Source organism: Teleopsis dalmanni, chromosome X (genome assembly GCF_002237135.1).
Source record: "Teleopsis dalmanni isolate 2A chromosome X, ASM223713v2, whole genome shotgun sequence".
NCBI classification, from domain to species: Eukaryota; Metazoa; Arthropoda; class Insecta; order Diptera; family Diopsidae; genus Teleopsis; species Teleopsis dalmanni.
Genome location: NC_051848.1, coordinates 67,954,788 through 67,973,509, shown reverse-complemented (window position 1 = coordinate 67,973,509; position 18,722 = coordinate 67,954,788). Strand labels below are relative to the sequence as shown.

Here is an 18,722-nt window from a genome sequence, read left to right as displayed (position 1 = left end):
TAACAGAAATGTAAAATGAGTTTATAAAATTAACATATTAAAAATGAAAACTGAATAAATGTATTTATGTAAGAGTTCACAGTTGAGGTCAAGTTTTATTATAAATGCACCGTCTCTAAGTTTCATATTTTTTCTTTTATTTTTTTGCTTAGGAATTAAGAGTAAAAAATGGGTTTTAGTTCGAAACCAAATGGTAGTCTTTAAAGAGCAAAAAATATGATGCACTCGAAATCAGACACTTAAAATTTATTTGTAAATATTTTCGAGAAATTAAGAAGAGAACTGACTATAGTCTCTTATCTGCACATATATGTATATAAACCTAAATTTTAAAGTTATGAGCACACATAACAAATATAGAAGCAAAGACATTGAAAGTAACGAAGTTTTCATAGACAATACTATTTAATTGATTTTGCGAAACCTTTAATTTTTAAAAATATATATACTCAAAAGGTATCCGGATTTTGTTGTTTGTTAACTACTCCTTAAGTAATAGACCTTTTTCAAAAAATTTTTTTTTGTTATGTTGGTACTCCCATTCTTGACATATGGCACAAATTTGAGCGCCATCTGTCAATTTGTTTACAGCAGCTGTTAATGTGAGACTACCTCAAGTGGATTTAGCGATTTTTATTATGGAAAATTCTTGTTGTACGCGATTTTTTGACCAAACACGGCCAAACACTGTCATCGCTCAGCCACCATATTCCCCAGATCTGGCGCTGTGCGACTTTTTCTTGTTCTCGAAACTCAAATTGCCTCTTCGTGGTAAGCATTTTGAGTCGATTGAATCGGTAGAAGAGAATTCGCCAAAGGAACTAAAAGCCATACTTTCAGGGGTCTAAGAAGAATGTATGGAAGATTGGGTTAAGCGTTGGCATAAGTGTATCGCTACAGAAGGAGCATATTTTGAAGGAGATAAAATAAATTTTGAATAAAATTTAAATTTGTGTGTTTTATTTACAAAATCCGTGTACTTTTTGAGCAGAAGGTATGTTATGTATATGTTATAATTTATATTTATTCTGGATGTAATAATTATTATTATTATTATTATTTTTGTAATTATTATTATTTCTTGAAGGATAGAATTTCTCCATTTCTTCATTTTATTGATTCTTTGATTGAAAACTTCCTGTGTCCAGTGCACATGCGTATTTATATAAGTTAACTCCCACGTACCCCAAAATCCGGCCCTGTGCTTAGTTTCATTAACGGAGCAATCATGCGATATTGTTCGAACGCATGGTTGCTACCAAACGGGACATCCACTTGTTTGTCTGGCAAAGTCCCGTTTCGCTTCGGTAGCTCCCAACTTCACAAAAGTGCGCTCGGTCTCTCCTGCTTCAGCCTCCGAAGAAGAAACATCAAATTATTCTAAATTAACAAAAAGAATATTTAACTTATATATTTATATATATTTACAATTTCGTTCAACTGTTGATTATTTAGTGTTTGCTAGTGAAAATTCCCATTTAGTTTTTGCGGCATTCTATGCTAAAAATATAAAAATATACAGAAAAAAGCTTTCGAGAATTTCCACTTCCGACTCATTTAACCTCCATGATTTATAGTTGAGACCTGCTATTTAGAACGTGAAGCGAACCTTTTGCTTGCTTTGTGGTGCCAAATTAAGTTGAAATTTCAAATGAATCAACCCGGAGTTAAATATTTTATAAGTTTTGAATTAGTTTGAATTTTTAAATTTTTTTTATATATTTGCCACGAATTAAAAATTAAACGATCAGAACAGAAAAAAACCTTCCACAGAACAAAAACAAAAACGAAGACAATAACAAAAAAAAAAGAAGACGAAAAAAAACCATAAAATTGAATTGAAAATAAGCGCGCACCCAGTTAAATTGCAAATTTTCTAAAGCACAGCCAACCGCACACACGTACATGCATGCATGCATGCATGTATGCATGTATGTGTGTGTAGTAGTTTTGGGAACGTGTAAATGTTTAAATTGCAAATAAAAATAAATAAAATGAAATAAATGAAATAAAATAAAATAAAATAAAATAAAATAAAATAAAATGAAGCGAACTGGTACAGAGGGAGCAGAAAAAGATGAATATAAAAATAATTTAACATTTTTACAGTTATTGTTATCGTTTGCTTGCATGAAGCGGAAATACGGAAATATGCATAGTTGCATGTGTTGGTATTTGATGCAGCGGCATTTGTACGGTCGTTTATTTGTTCATTTATATCTTTGCATGTAGTTGTGCTTGTATTAGTTGTGCTGCCAGCGACTATCGCCGTGTTGCCATTGTTTTTGGTGTTGTTGTTGTTTTTACTGTTGTTGCTGTTTTGTGTGTTAAGTGTATCGTGACAGGCAGACATTTACAAAATAATTGAATACGTCCAAGTGTAGCCAAAGTGCGTTTGGTGTTGTCGTTGTTAGCGCACTTGCGGATGTTGGCGTTCATTTGCACGTTGATATTTCGTATGCGTATGTTTGTGTGTGTGTGTGTAGTCACAACACCGACGTTAAAACAAACGCCGGCGCTGTCGTCAACGGTTTTTATATGGCAGCTGTTGTCGACATTCTTCATGTCTAGTATTTTTTTTCAAGAATGTTATGGCTCTGTCTTAGCTAGCTCGAAGTAGTGTTCGAGTAGTGCTCGAGCAGTGCTCGAGTAGTACGACTAGGACAGCGGTATGGTGTGCACTTTGCAACCGGAAGTATAAAAATATGCCACTAGTTCCGTTGTAAAAGCAATATTGCACTAAATACACGCTGCCTAAAAATTACAACCTAAGTAATTAGCAGCAAACATGAAAAGATTGAAATTATTCTATTTCTGCTTTTAAGGTTAATGGCAATTGCTCGAGTATGTAATCAAAGGACTTTGGTCTTAATGCTTTACTCTTACCTGTCCAAGTCATTCGTGTCGAAGAATTTGTAAGAACTGCTCTTTTCACTTAATGCTTCGTGAACTTTTTCTATAATAAAATTATCCATACAAAAAGTGCAGTTAGGTAAGCTCTTAATTTGATAGATTTATGATGGCAAATTGTCGGTGAGTGTAAGAGCATTCATTGCATTTAAACAGGAAATTGTTATGATAAAAGAAGATATAAAATATTGTCAATAGAGAGCATTGTATTGGGTTCCACAATCCATAGAATATCTTGGACCCCTGAAGAAAATTTTTTCTGCCCACTCGCAGATCGTGAGTTTGAACATAATGCTTAATAACTTCGTTGTTTTCCAACCAATTTGCTTCAAATTTAAAATATCAACAAACTAAATATTTATAACAATATATGTACAGGCAAACTTCTATAATTCGAACTTCTATAACTCGAATTTTCTATAACTCGAACCAAAAACAATGCACCAAGATTTTAGAGAACAAATTACATACAATTCTGCTTCCATAACTCGAACTTCTATAACCCGAATTTCTCTATAACTCGAACAAAAATTTTGTTCCAAGTCGTTAGGTATATGGGAAACTGCATTCTATAAATCGAATTTTTATTTTAAGTATAAATGCATTTTGCTGTTAGGGGAAGTCCTTTTTTCTGAACCAAATGTTTAATTTATTCTTTCTCATGTTACTTCTTTGTGTAAATGCCAGTCGCTGGCAGCATGGTTTAAAGTAAGTAAAATAACTCCCGTAGCATTAACAGTTATGGTATATTAAGCTTGACAATGAAATTTTTATATCAAGCCTTCCTACAGATTACGATATTACTGAGCACTATAGCTCTAAATTACTGGATCCAATTCTAAGCGCAACGAAAAGTAATGATGGGGGTTCAGTGAATGCCATTGTTCATCCAAGAATAAAGTAGAAGACTCATTTAAAATTCTGAATTTATACATGTAAACGAATGACACTACAACTGATGATTACTTTAAGAGTATGAACAAAATGGAATCTCTTTTTACTGAAAATAAGAAAAAAATTAAAGTCCCAAACCCTAATTTCTGAATATTTCACTTCACTATAACTTTTGTGCCTTATTTGATTGCAAATAAATAAATTTTTTAAAATGTTTTTCTAGTTTCTTTCAAATATAAAAAAAAAATAAAAAAATTCTCTAGCTCGAAATCTCCATAAGTTGAACCTTTTCTTTGCAAAATTGGACTTCGACTTATGGAAGTTTGACTGTATATGGTTATTATTATAATGTTGAGGCTAGTTAAGTCAGTGCACTTGAGCACTTTTACTTTCTATTAACTGCGAAGTTTCTTCATAACTCCTCTCTACGCTTTGACTGGATTATTGTTTAACACATCATCAGACTAAGCAATAATTGACCTCAGATCCGAATACCTCCCCGAGGACCCTGTAACCATTTCGGGATTTGATAACGCGGTGTTGAGAATATACCAAAACACCTGTTGTGTCTATGTCCAGGCCTTAACAGGACTAGACTCAGGTTTTTGGGGGCGTCAGTTTTTAACACACTTACTGATACCTCCAGTATTAGCATTGCCCAGGCTCTCGCCTTTATAAATGATTCTGGTTCGACTTTCTTTTACTCACTATTACGAGGAATTGTGGATTCAAAATGGTTTTATTAGCTAATTGAAGAGAATTCGGGCCTCCTTTCATTTCAACTACCTAAATAACTAACTTCGGATGAATTTTTATGATTACCATGTCCAAAAATTTGTGAAAAATAATAATTTTTAATAAATGAAAATTTTCTCGTCATTGCCCTCCACTTTATTTGAAGTGGATTTCTTATCATATGTCATAAATAATTTCTAACTACAACTTTTTACGAACTGAACTGTGTAGGTTAGGTTAGGTTAGGTTACTGGGACCGTCTGAACACTCACTTACACCATGAGGTCCATTGTGATACCCTAAAGAATTTGACACCTGTCGCTATAACCATTTGGTACTGGCCACAAAGCCATTGACTCGAGCTATGGAAATAGAATCTAGCTCTCTTAATGAATAGAAAAAGTGCGACCCTAAGTAGCAGAGTCTATGTCTTGTGAAAGCAGGATACTGTAGCAGAAGGTGTATTGATAATTCCTCTTCATCATCCTCCATGCAATGTCTACAATGTAAGAAGGTCCTGATATTAAGCCTCATGGCATGTCCTCCCAACGGGCAGAGTCCCGTAATTATTCCCACTATCTTAGATATATTTTCTCGGGATAGGTGGATTAATTCTCCTGTTCTTTTCATACTTGATATCTTTTAAATTACTGTTCTTAATATCCTTAAAAATGTGTGAGAAAAATTTTATTAAGTCAATAAACTTCAATTAAACTTAAAAATATTCATTATAGAAATGTTCGAATATCTAATCCAAAACACAACGAATATGTTATAGTCCTGAAACGATATATTGAGAATAGTAATGTTGATTGGTGACTTAATACAATTTAATATTGATTAGCATTGGCCGTATTTGTTAATCCTACCATGGCCTTACAATTTCGACTGTCTTGTTGACATTGTCTTCTTGGCTTTTAATTACATTTTACTACTTTCCAAAAAATATAGTTTTTATCTATAAATATTCTATCCAAGAGTTTGTCCATTTTAAGGCAAAGTACGTACTTAACTAAAATGAAATAAAAACATAACCAACGAAATATTGTCATTATCATCCACCATCGTGGAACAAATTTTTCTATCCTGGCCAATAAAGTTAAGAGCAAACATATTTTTGTGTCGTCATCATTGTTGGTGCTCTATTGTTTTCTTTTGTTGCTAGGTTAGGTGTTGTTTCGTTGTTTTGTTGTTTCGTTGGTTGGTTGGTTAATGTTTGCTTTATGATGCCCTCATGTTTTGTCCTTTATAATTGTAGCTCGTTTAGCATTTATAATGAATTATCCTGCTGGCAAGGATAACAGATGCTTTTTTTCGTTTGTGTTTATATCATTTTTGTTTATTTGTTTGCTTGCGGTTTTTGTTTTTTTTTTGTTTTTATTTTATTTATTTGGACTTTTAAGAATGCTTTTGGTTCCCTGTTTAGTCAATTTGCTTTATTTTTTGTTTCTATTCTGTTTATATTTCTCTTCTAGCTTGACAATATTTTGTATAAGATATCGTTTATAATGGGAATCACGTCATCAGCCCATCTACCCATCTACCCATCAACCCACCAACGAAACCAAGCGTCAAACTTAACCAGTAACTAATCCGGCACACAAATTGAAGTTGCAAGTTTTTCATATTTGCCTTCAGCAAGTTTCAGCGGTTAGGAGCGTCAAAGCGAAAGTGTCCAATGGAATCAGTTGCCATCAACGATTCAAAAACATTTCCATATTTTTAATATTTTTGTCAATGAAATGAGTTATGTATTTAATACATGTAATTGGATGCTTTTAAGAAATGCGATTAAGAACTTATATTTTAATTAAAAATTAATCATTAATGTTAAAGTTGTTTAGCACATTAAACGTTTACCAGTATGAACCGTCACAGTTTCACTCCAGAACAACTGGAGCTGACCTTAAATAACCTGCCGTTTAAAGTTGCTTCGAAAATGTTATCGTTTTTTGTTACACACTGTGTGTCACATTATCACATATATCTAACTGTTAACTTTTAAAGATTGGGGATGCATCGAAAATGTTATAATTTTCATTATATCTAGCTTCTACATATCATACCTAAATATTAATATATGCTTGGTTGAACTCTAGCAAGAGTTGCACATTTTAGTACTTTTTTGGCTATGGTTCTTTGATAAATACAGTAGACGTCCATTCGAGAGTATTGAGAATTTATATATCATTTCATATATTTATCAAATATTTGCTTGTAAATGCGAGGTAATCACATTAACTCACTTTTAGCCAAGCTTTATTTATTTTCTGGAAATATACCTTTTTTGACAAAGTCTTGTTCTTTTTTAAGCTTCATATACATTTCCCAACGAATCGATAGCATCAAGTTAGAATACATTTAATACTAACACGTTGAAGCCCTTTATATAGCATATTACCTCTTCATTAGACGCGAACCTTCATACACTGCGATAAGTTTTCAAATTTTTCGAAACAAAAAATTATTTCTAAGTACCAAGTTTAGTAAATAAAGAATCAGTAATGCGAAACACCATTCATAAACTCTTGCCCAATCCATTACTTTAGTAAATTCAAACTTACAAAGATGAAGTTAAAGAGATGAGATGATTAAACGCTTCAAAGTACAGCTCGTAAATTATTATCACGACAAACACTATAACATATAATAAACAGCTGACTGTAATTTTTTTTTTATCTTCAAAAACTCATTCACAATAGATCAGTGCCTGGATTTGGCAGCATTGTAATGCGAGTGGCTTATTCGTTAAGGGCCATGTTATGCAAAGTGTTTTGGGCACATGAATTGTTGTTGTTTTCAATACAAATTTTATATTTGAGAATGAGTGAAAAAACAATATGGGCGTTCAAACTCTGGCATGAGAGCCGGCGTATATGAGTCCCGGCACTAAGGCAATAATTTAGTAATAAATTTGCGCCTTTTTGAATTTCTTTTTGGATTACTTTAATTTTAGCACGATTTGGAGAAAAGTAGGTTGTAAGTAACACAGCCTTTTTTAAAAATCGCTAATAATATTATTATTACTATTTCCGATTTTAAAGAAAGGTCTATTTACTGTTAAGTACTGCTAACAATTATTATGAGATAATATAATAATCAATTAACATTATTACAGCCTCTATGAATTTTATCTTGCTGATTATTATTGGTGGCAAATTGAAAGTGAGCATATCTAAATTTTCTTTTAATTTTAGACACAACCAAAAAGTACCAAAACGCTGTAAAAATACAAAATAGGCAATACTGATGTGACACTCTGTATAATCACATTTTCGGCATAGCCCGAAAGAGCGAATTTGCCGAACCCGAGACACTCTGCATAACATGGCCCTAAGCAGCTCAACTCGCATGGTTGCCAAGACTAAAAATTCATCTATTGTGAACGATTTTTGGAAGTACATACGAAATTTTCAGTTAACTGTCAATAAATGACTTCGGTAATTCTTGGTATTTCATATCGTCATTCTTCATAACAAATACCTTATTTTTTTTTTTATTATTTTACTTTATATTTTTTTCACAATCATGGGAAAAAAAAATATTCTTACCAATAAATGCAAAAAATTATTATTCATTTTCGAAGTCTTTCATATATAAGCCTAGCAAAATTTCCATTGCCATCGTAAGTAGTACTTATTTTATTTGTTCTTTTACGACAAGTTTACAAAAGAAAAGGCCTATTATTGATAATGAATTATGAATAAAACACATAGTCTTTTGTAAGCATATCGCAAAAAAAAGCAGCTTATTTTCAAATTAACATATAAAACAACAACTGTGCAGGTTTATTTAGTCAAATTTTTTTGAAATAAGCAACTAAAACCGCACGGTTGCCAAGACTAAAAACTCATCTATTGTGAATGATTATTGGGAATTACGTAGAAAATTTCCAGTTAACTGCCAATATATGTTTTTGTTAATTATTCATATTTCGTAGTTTTTATTTTTTCTACTTATGATTTTAGCTTGAAAAAATTATTATTCCATTTCGAAATTTTGACTTTAAATTTTATTACGAGTTTTACATAAATCTATCAAGTATCGAAACAAAAACTTCTAGCTTTTCCAGAGTTGCCAATGCAAGTAATGCTTATTTCGTGTTGTTCTTTTGTGACATTATTATAAAAGAATAGGCCTAATAACAATAATAATCATAAATTAATAATTAATCAAATAATATTAATTTATATATATTATTTATATTATACATATATATTATATATATGTATATGTATGTTCATATGTAATTTCTATATATATTAAAGCCGCTATTTAATAATTATCACTTCAACTTTAAAAACAGAAAGTTACTTTATACGCAAGTAATTAGACCTGCACTACTGTACGGATGTGTTACATATAGCAAAGCCTCAAATACTACCTTAAAGCAATTACAGATAGCTTAAAACCTGGCTTTAAGAAAACTGTTTAAGATTCCAGGGTATATTAGATCAACAGACATACCATACATAGAGATCTTAGGATTGACTCAGTGAAAAAATATATCAGAGACAGAGCTCTAAAATTGTTCACTAAAGTTGATACGCTAATTAACCCCGCCCTAACAAACCTCAAGTCCACTTCTGTACTCTCAGAAAGATATGCTAATTTAAGGTCCGTCATCAACTAAAAGACAAATAAATGATATGTTTTTTTTTAGCCTAGTTAAAGCCTAGTGTGGGGTAAAGATAAGCCCCCCAGCCATTACAGAGTAAAAGTGCGTAATAGCACTAACTCAAGAAGAAGAAGAATCAAAAATATATATTATATATGAAATATATTAATAAAGAATTGAATTATTTGCTTAAAAAATTTCATTTTTTTTTTTGGAACTGTACACTTCTACGGTTAATACTCAACTACTTTGAGGCCACCTTAGAGCCCGAAAGAGATGATTAAACAAAATGTATGGCAAAGAGAGTGAAAATATTATTTGCATTTGAATATGCAAACAGAGGATATAAGGCCGTTAAATAGAATCATTGCCTTACAGATCAGGAGCATATATGTTTAGTATACTTTCTAAAAGCAAACTAAATAGTAAATGACAATCAAACTACGGATGAGTAAAAAAAAGAGTGTTGCCAACTTGGTGATAAAATATTTTTGACAAACTCTTTAAATAGGTTTTGCAAATAATCTACTCTTGACGCCTTCTTGACAGAATGTATACGTAATTTACCTATTTATAGACTGCGAAGGATACACTGTGACGAATATTATTTTTTTTATTTGTTTTTAAATTTAAAACTTAATGATTTCAAAAAAAAATCAGACCAAAAATAAAAGTTTCTTCGAGATATAAATAAATTTCATATCCTCTTAATTTAAGATATTTTTGTGCTTGAAAATATATTTCCAACGACGTAGCTTTTTAATATTTCATTAAAAATGAAGCAGACGAGGAACCATGTAACACAGGGCATAAAAATTATTATTCGTGATGACCATTTGAAAAGTTTGTGCGTTAATTCAAAAGTTTAAATGTTTCCTTCTTTTGATGGGATTCCATTAAAAACATCACCAGCAGGCGGCTGGCAGTGCAGACATAAGTAACCATGAAGAACGACATTTTGGTTACGGAGCAATCATCAAAGAAACTTTGTGGTTATAAATTAAGTTATGATGATTGTTTCCAACTGATGGAAAATGGCAGTAAGTTTACCACAAGAAATGATCAGAGTTGTTTACATTTTGCTCGTCTATGGTTTCAACTGCACTCGGGGGAAAATTTTACAATTCCAGGCGGTCTTCCACTGCTAAACTAACAGTTTGATGCTAATTAATCTGTCCAAAAAACACTCATTATTATCACAAGATCTTACATTGGACCAATTCTAAAATTTCACATGATGCACGACTCTAAGTTTTGGATTCCACATTCAACAAAATGAAAAGGTTCCGGTTATATGTATGGTGCCACTTTTAAACTGCTGTTTTCTAGTTTTCAAGATAAATTCAAAGTGAATTTTAAATTAAATGTATTTTTTCAGTAAATTAAACACATTAAGGTAATAAGAACTTTCTCTAAAATGCTTTTTTATTAAAAACAAAAAATAATAGAGATGATTCTTTGTAAATTTAGAAGGAATATGATTATTTGTAATTGTGGAAAGTATGGACTAGTGCTAGGAAAATCACATGGGTCATTGCATTAATTTGAAATTAAAAATTATTTTTTAAGACTTCAGTAAATAGAACGAAACCAATTGGTCTTTGAAACCTTTGCCGATCTTGGAGCTTCTTTCTTTATTTGAAAAAAAAGATCATATAACTCTTACCCAGAAGTATAGGATTTTTGTTTGTAACAATTCAAGAAAGATACAACCCCCAGTAGACGATTTACAATGTTTAAATAAGATGATCGCATATTTCACCCTGTTTTTGTAGAACACATCCACCGATAGCTCATAAATCCGATGCCTGCTAACAATACTTATTCAATCAGAGAGCCGAGGAAGTATGTCTGCAAGAAAAACTCGATAGTTTTTACTATTAGTTGTAAAGGAAGCCTTGAGTTTTTTTCTTAAGGTTTACATTATTTATTTTGATGTTGTTGAAAGCCTTACGGAGTCTAGTAGCTTCTGCTAGCTTCTCGATATTCTCATAGTGCTTACGAAAACTAGTTTAGGTTGTCTGATTATTGTCTGCAGTCGGAGACAATAATGGTACTATATTTGTTCCACCTACCAAAATATTTTGCTTTATTCAACAAAATTTTGTTTCTGCTTATAAATCAAGAGCGCTCATTATACCAGGAAACTACATGTATTTTACAATATGGCAGTAACCATGCTACGCAAAATGGAGATTTATAGTACATCATCAATAAAACGTATGTCCAATGGTATCAACTTTTAAGTTATTTGTAATATAGCAAATCAGAAATTTGCGGAAGAAGCTTAGTGTTTATAGTTGCGAGCCGGTTAATTTTTTAAAGTCGATGTACTTTTTCCTGCTGATCGAAGTTATCGAGAACATGAAATCTTGTATGCTAATAGTCAGAAAAATACACACCACTTGAAGTTCGCCAATTTTATTTACATTCCACAAGTCACATCTAGAAGCATTCACGCCTATATCTGTGACTCCGCCAAAAGGATGGAAGGTATCAGTACCGCTGTTTAGTTTCTGCAAATAAACTTAGTTATTTGAAAATTTGGGTAACTACGCGTGTTATTATTATTCACCGTATAAAGACTCCGTACAAGATGGCACAGGTACCAGTATCTTCTATCATCATTATACAACTTACCAATTACGATTATTGTGACCGCAGAGGATGACTCCGGTATATTCTCTTAGATATGAATCTCATTTTCAGCGCCTCTGGTAAGCTTAGCAGTCTTACTAGGGCTCCAGTGCTTAGTTCGGTTTCCATCAATATTTATGTGGAATAGCGCTTGAGTCGAAAATTACTAGATGGCTATATTATATCGAACCACATTTTAATGATTTTTTCGAGATGATAACGAGTAAAACTAGTGCCCTTGAGCAATATTCTTGAGTTTTGGCCCGGAATACCATCCACCATTTAACTACGGGCAACTTCCCTATGAATTTGCCACTAAAAAATTCGAATTTTGTGAAAAAATATAATATTATAAATAAATACGTACAGTAATGTGACGAATCATCTATTACATTTGGATACAATTCTCCAAAAAAGCTCGTACCGAGACAAAGCTATAGTTGTTAGTGTATACAGGGTATTATAAAACAAATTTTGTAAAATAAGTTGAAGCTGTTGGCAACCATAGTTGTCATTTCTCATAAATTTAGAATCTGAATAAAATATATTAAAGTAGGCTCGTGGGTTTAAAAAATTTTAATATCCCAACACAAATTTCAAGTTTTCATTTGTCTATATTTTGTTCTAAGGGTTGTGAGATATAATTATTAATATACGTAAATTTGACGTAAGAAATTAGTTGTCAAAATCAAAATGCATATCAACGGCACGCAAGTCTTAAAAGCTTTGCGAGAGCTAGTAGCGCCGTCCACTCCACAGGAAATCGCGCAGCACATAGCAAAGAAGCGTAAAAGACAGCCAGATCTCAAAAAACTGGAACAGGAAGTAGTTGAGGCGCTGTCGGGAGGACGAAAATTTGGATTTTTAGAAATGTGCAATGGACATTATTATAATTTAGAAGATACAGAGCGGGAGCTAAAACTAATAGAAAATGAAGAAAATAAAAAAAATAAAAAAAAGAAGGTAAGTCATATTGTATTAGAATATAATACAACTGATTTAAAATTAATTTTCCTTACAAAGCTGCCTCAAAACCTAGTATGGACTGACTCTGATACTAGTGACAATATTATACCTTTCTTAAAAAAGCGTAAGCGCTTTTATCGTGGCCATTCTTTTAATAAGAAAAAGCCATTTTATTTGCCACCGAAGAAACGTAAACGTCGACATATTTCGACAACACTAGATCAGACAAATTTCACAGTTATTCCGCAAGCTGCTCATTCCATGCCATCAAACAGCGTAAGATGTGTTGCCTCTAATGAAAAGCAATCTATCCGCAGTGATAATGCAAAGTATGACCTTGCAATGGGTGCAGAGATGGCTAAAGCAAAAATTGACGTCATAATAGATGAAATTGCAGCAAACTATTTGCTCTTTGAAGCACCGAGTTCGAGTTTTAGCAAGAACCACCGTACCTCCGAACTTTTAAAACAAAATGTTGAGAATCCAATTGCTTCTTTTGCTTTAAGAGAAGCTGCTACTGTTGTTAATTCTAAATTAGATGAAATTGTTGATAACATTGTGTCATGTTTTGAACAACAAAATATTGCTGCCAAAAAAAGCAATAAATTTCTTCAATTTATATCCAGCGACTCCAGTATTTCTTCCACCTATGAGATTCGTTCCAAAATGAGTACTCAGAACTATCTGAAGGAACACAATCGTGCTCAAAACTCTAAGCAGTTAATGAAAGATGAAGATGCAGCAATTTCAGAACTTAGTAACGCATTGCTTCAAAAAGGACGAGTCTATTTCGAAAACTCAGATAATGAAGAAGTTTTAATGGATTATATGTCATTGCCTGCAAGTGGATCGACAGGTGTGCGTGGCATGCATCAGACGCAAAACAGTATTCAAGTAGATAATCCACGCCATGATCCGAACGATGCAGTGGAAATTGGGACAGAACCGGAAGGCATCACGTATTTTTGGCCCCTATATGACTTTTGTCCACGTTGCTGGTTTGAAAACGGCAAGTGCCAGTGTAATTTAGTGTAATTTAGTGTAATTTAGACATGCTTGTAATTAATTTAAAAACTTTTTGGACAAAACTGAAATTTATTGTATCCGTAATTAAGAAGTAATCAATTCCCAAATTTATTGCTGCTATATAAATAAGTTGTCAATCAATATGTCTAAATTTAATTTTGTTTTTAAATTAAATAAAACACAACATAAAGTATTATATCTGAACGTTTTACAGCTAAATCTTTGTCTTAATTATTTTAATTGATTTGATAGTAACGCTGTTAGATAAAATATACAGTATGTCAAATAATTATACGTGCATTATTGTATTTTTGTATTGCATAGTAAATAATTATATGTGCAAAACACTTCTAGCTGGACATTTTTGAATATTGTGTCGCGGAGAACGGTTTATTTGCAGAAATTGGTTTGCACCTATACTGTAAATTTACTATTTATAAAAATTATGCTGAATTGTGATACAATAATTAATCTTACTAAGCTATACTGCCACGTGGTTCTAGTTTGTCTGATTACGAACAGGGAACCATCATGGAAATGCATGAAAACGGTTCCAAGATCGCCGAAATAGCGACTAGACTCAATCGGCATAGGAACTGTGTTTCCAGGTTCCTGAAAAACTCGGCCGAATACGGTACAGCTCCACGTAGTGGCCGGAAAACCAAAATCGATAACCGGTGTGAGCGCCGAATTCGACGTCTAGCAGTGGATGATTCGATGAGCAGCGGAGAAATAAGGGCCCATATGGCACTTCAAATAACAAGGAGTACAATTATTTAAGTTATTCATGAAAATCACATCATTAAACACAGCACAATGGTGCCTAAACCAAAGCTTTTCGAGAGGCATATCAAGGCTCGTTTAGAGTTTGCAAATAAATACCAATACTGGACCGATGAGTGGCACAATGTGGTCTTTAGTGATGAAAAAAAATTTAATTTAGACAGTCCAGATAATTGCAAAAAATAATGGCGTGATTTACGACAGGATCGGGTATTTAATGGATATTTATGGTAATACACCTAGAGTGTGCTTCAGGAACAAACTCACTGATAATACAAACTCACTAGTAGATTTTTAGGCTCAATTTTCACTCAAATTCTCAGAGCGACATTAGTGAGACAATATGAAGCAAAGAGGATATAAATATATTCACATATAATAGTAGTGAACATATGATTCTAAAGGCACGATTTGAAACTCCTGTTAGAAATAGAAAAGAACTTTTAGTTTTTGCATATTTGGAAATGCTTTCGTTAAACTATTAAAACTTAAATACTGATAATTTATTTAATATAAATTAATTAATTTATTATATATTGAATAGACTTTAATGATACCAAAAAGTATATAACCAAACAGTATGTTTATATACTCTTTGGTGATACTTACCACTTTTTATATATATGGTGTCTGTATCACTATATCCGCAGTCTAGCATGAAACAACAGTATTTTCATTTTTTCTTGAAAAAATCAAACAGAAACAACAAATAGAAACAGCACTAAAGAATAAAAATACTTATTGAAAATTTTAATTAGTATGGCCGTGTGCGAGTTTGAGTGAATTGAGGTAAAGTAAATTGAAATTTCCTAGGGATTTTTTGCACTCCAATTATGTAAATATTTATTTATTTATTTATTGCACTCATTTATTATTTTTGGTTAAAAGTTTTAAAATTTATTTATTAAATATCTTATAAAATTTTTACAATGGTATCACCTAATTTACCTAATTTTTGTCTTATTTACCCTAATCGAAATTCTGGTAAATACCAACATTCCCTGCCATGCCGACATAATTTACTATTTACCTCAATTTACTCGAACTCGCACACGACTTATATGTTGTTTTATCAAAAATATTATATGTCCACATATTATAACACAACTGTCTATTAAGGACCAAAATCTATTGATTGGGCTAATATTTTTATTCAAAACTTCTTTAATGAATGGGAATTGTCATACGGGAGTTGTATGAGAGTAATAAACAAAACTACAATAATGAGTTTTATTTAATTCACAACAATTATTTCAATATACACATCAGTTTGTTAATAATATAATTAATATTATTACGCGTGGAAAACAAATTTGTGTTCTGCAACGAACAAAGAATATCCAAAGAAAATATGTCCAATATTTGAAATGTTCTTTGGTGTGTAAAAAAAGAAAAAACAGTATGCCACAGGATAGTATATATCATGACGTGGCTAATTGGAAAAAAAATTTTTTTCTGATTGTGCAAAGTATAAAATTTATTAAAAAAGTTGTGCTGTTTTAATAAAGATAATTCTGAATATAGGTATTCTCTTAAATGGCTGACTTAAATTCTACTATTCAAACCAAGAAACCAAAAAAACCTAAACGAAAATGTAAAAAAAATAGCATATTGGTAAGCTGAAATATATCGGATACTGCACATGAATGTGCAAATGTGCATATATAAAACAAATATTTCTTTACAGTTGATGATCATGAACCTACCACCCTCGATGACCGAAAAAGAATTTCTCGAACAGGCAGGTGAAGTCCCCGAAAACTATGATTTCCGTTTTTTTGATGCAGACTTGTCTTTAGAAAATGCAACAAGTAATGTACAAATTGAAATTGATGGAAAATATTTACATAAATTTCTTAATATATATGATGGATACAATTTTGTCGATCAAAAAGGTGTGACCTATTTGTCATATGTTGCATGTGATCCACCGCTGGAGCAGACTATTGAAAACTCCACCACACGCAAAAATTTGACAAATAATTGCACTAAAAAAAAGTCTGCAGTCATTATTCCAACACAGCAAGCGATGGAACACAAAAGTCAGAACAGCCTTAAGGATCACGTTCTCAAGATCGGTGATGAGAACACTACGTGTGGAAAGACGGTTGGTTTTGTTAAAGAGGATGCAAGTAAATTTAAACCCAAAAGTCATTACAAATACAATGCAAAGGGTTTGAATACGAACACTACTCCACCTACAAACGTTAGTAATCTTGGCCTGGGTGCAAAAGTACAACTATCACAACGGAGTGCTACAGAAGCTCTCCGTGTACCAACGGTTAAGGATGAAATTCTCAAAATTGGTGATACATCACCCACGGTGAATGCTGGTCCCAAATGTGGAAAGATGGTTAAATTGGTTAATGACGATGCAAATAAAGTTAAAATCAAAAGTCATAAAATAAAAAATGCAAAGGGTTTGAATAAGAAAACTTCTCCACCTACAAATGTTAGTAATCTTGGCCTGGGTGCAAAAGTACAACTATCACAAAGGAATGCTACACAAGCTCTCCGTGTACCAATGGGATATAAAAAAGGTGCGGTAGATCAGAAAGGTCAGTCTGACGTTAAGGATCACGTTCTCAAAATTGGTAATACATCATCCATTGAGAATGCTGGTCCTAAATGTGGAAAGATGACTAGATTTGTTAAAGAGGATGCAAATAAAGTTAAGCCAAAATGTTATAAAAACAATTTCAATGCAAAGGGTTTGAGTGAAAATGTTTCGCCATCTATAACTGTTGGTAACAAAGGCCTGGGTGCAAATCTACAACTATCACAAAGGAATGACAAATTGCAATATGGGAAAGGCAAAAAGCTATACAATGATCAGAAGTTTGTTAAGAAATATGGCAAGGTAATGAAGTCTGCTGGTGAAACTTTGGAGCAAAGTGCAAAGCAAAATGGAAAATCCCCAAATCAAGTAAAAGTTTTTAATAATGACGGCAAAAATGAGAAGAAGACATTTGTGGGTTATGGTAATGATAGGATTGATAATCCTAATGTTGTATTGTATTCTAATGGCGAACATGGTTTTAGTGGTTTTAATGGTAAGTAAAAACACAAATATACAGAAAGTGATCATATATACAATATTAAATCGTTTATTTAAGGTGATGACAAAAAAGAAAGGAAGCGCTCTAATATTTATGATGGAGCTAAAAATCGTAATGTCGTGTCAAAGTCCAATCTACCTGCTGGCGGTAGTGTTGGAAAGAATTTTAAATTCTTGAATGGAAAACAGTTGTATAATAATAAATCCAAAGTTTTTGAGAATGGCAAGAAAGATAAACAGATGTTTGTGAAAAATTATGAAGTTGGCCATAAATATGAATCTCACGAGTCTGATGGAACAATGGAACTTCGCAGCGGTAAAAGGAATGTAAAAATTTCCAAAAAAAATTATGGAGAACAAATTATTGGAGAAGAAAAGTAATTCAAATTTGACGAATTGAAGTTGTATAATAGGAAGCAAAAAAACTAAATAATATATCAATAATACAGCTTTTTCAACATTTAACGGAACACAATTTTTTTAAAAACTTAACAAAATTTTTCATACAATATCAAATTTCCTGTTCATTATTTGAAGTTAACTACAGGAAAATGTGCCGAGTCTAAGGACAACAATGAACAACACTTCAGAAGAAAATCATAGTAACACTTTTTAAAACTTTTTAAAAACAACGATACAATTTTACATTAACTAGAGACTCATTTTATGCTTAATGCATAAACAATTATTTTTATAAAATGTTGCTATGAAAGAAAATAAAAAATTAAAAATATATATGTTTTCAATTGTATATAATTCAATCGGACCAATGCCCTACATCAAAAAATAATCAAGGAATCATAGGTTTGTTTGCTCAGTGAATTTGTGTCTCAGAGATACAGGGATGCGACAAGGTCGATAAGATCTATTATACGAGTATTGCTTTCAGATAATAATATTCCGCTAGTTCTTATTTACGAACGAAGACAGTAATAAAATTGGAAGTATAACTACTATACTGACACTTCAACCAACCATCCTACTAGTTTAGGTGAACCACATATCTTTGGATCCTATAAGGTAAAATCTGCTGTTCTTTTTTATTGATTATAGAAATTATGAAGGAAAAAATTTGATTTTTAAAAATTGTTTTCT

The 18,722-nt window shown here is 32.0% G+C and overlaps 2 protein-coding genes across 2 annotated transcripts; both read left to right on the top strand.

Annotated features, from left to right (window-relative positions):
* The first annotated feature begins 12,396 nt into the window (after positions 1-12,396).
* LOC119689428 lies at positions 12,397-13,916 on the top strand. The gene is made up of 2 exons (XM_038104257.1): positions 12,397-12,757; positions 12,818-13,916. The coding sequence occupies exons 1-2, from the start codon at positions 12,488-12,490 to the stop codon at positions 13,793-13,795; spliced, it is 1,248 nt and encodes a 415-aa protein (XP_037960185.1). The 5' UTR covers positions 12,397-12,487; the 3' UTR covers positions 13,796-13,916.
* A 2,173-nt stretch (positions 13,917-16,089) lies between these two features.
* Positions 16,090-18,279, top strand: LOC119689494. The gene is made up of 3 exons (XM_038104327.1): positions 16,090-16,183; positions 16,257-17,622; positions 17,686-18,279. The coding sequence occupies exons 1-3, from the start codon at positions 16,106-16,108 to the stop codon at positions 18,006-18,008; spliced, it is 1,767 nt and encodes a 588-aa protein (XP_037960255.1). The 5' UTR covers positions 16,090-16,105; the 3' UTR covers positions 18,009-18,279.
* The last annotated feature ends 443 nt before the right edge of the window (positions 18,280-18,722 follow it).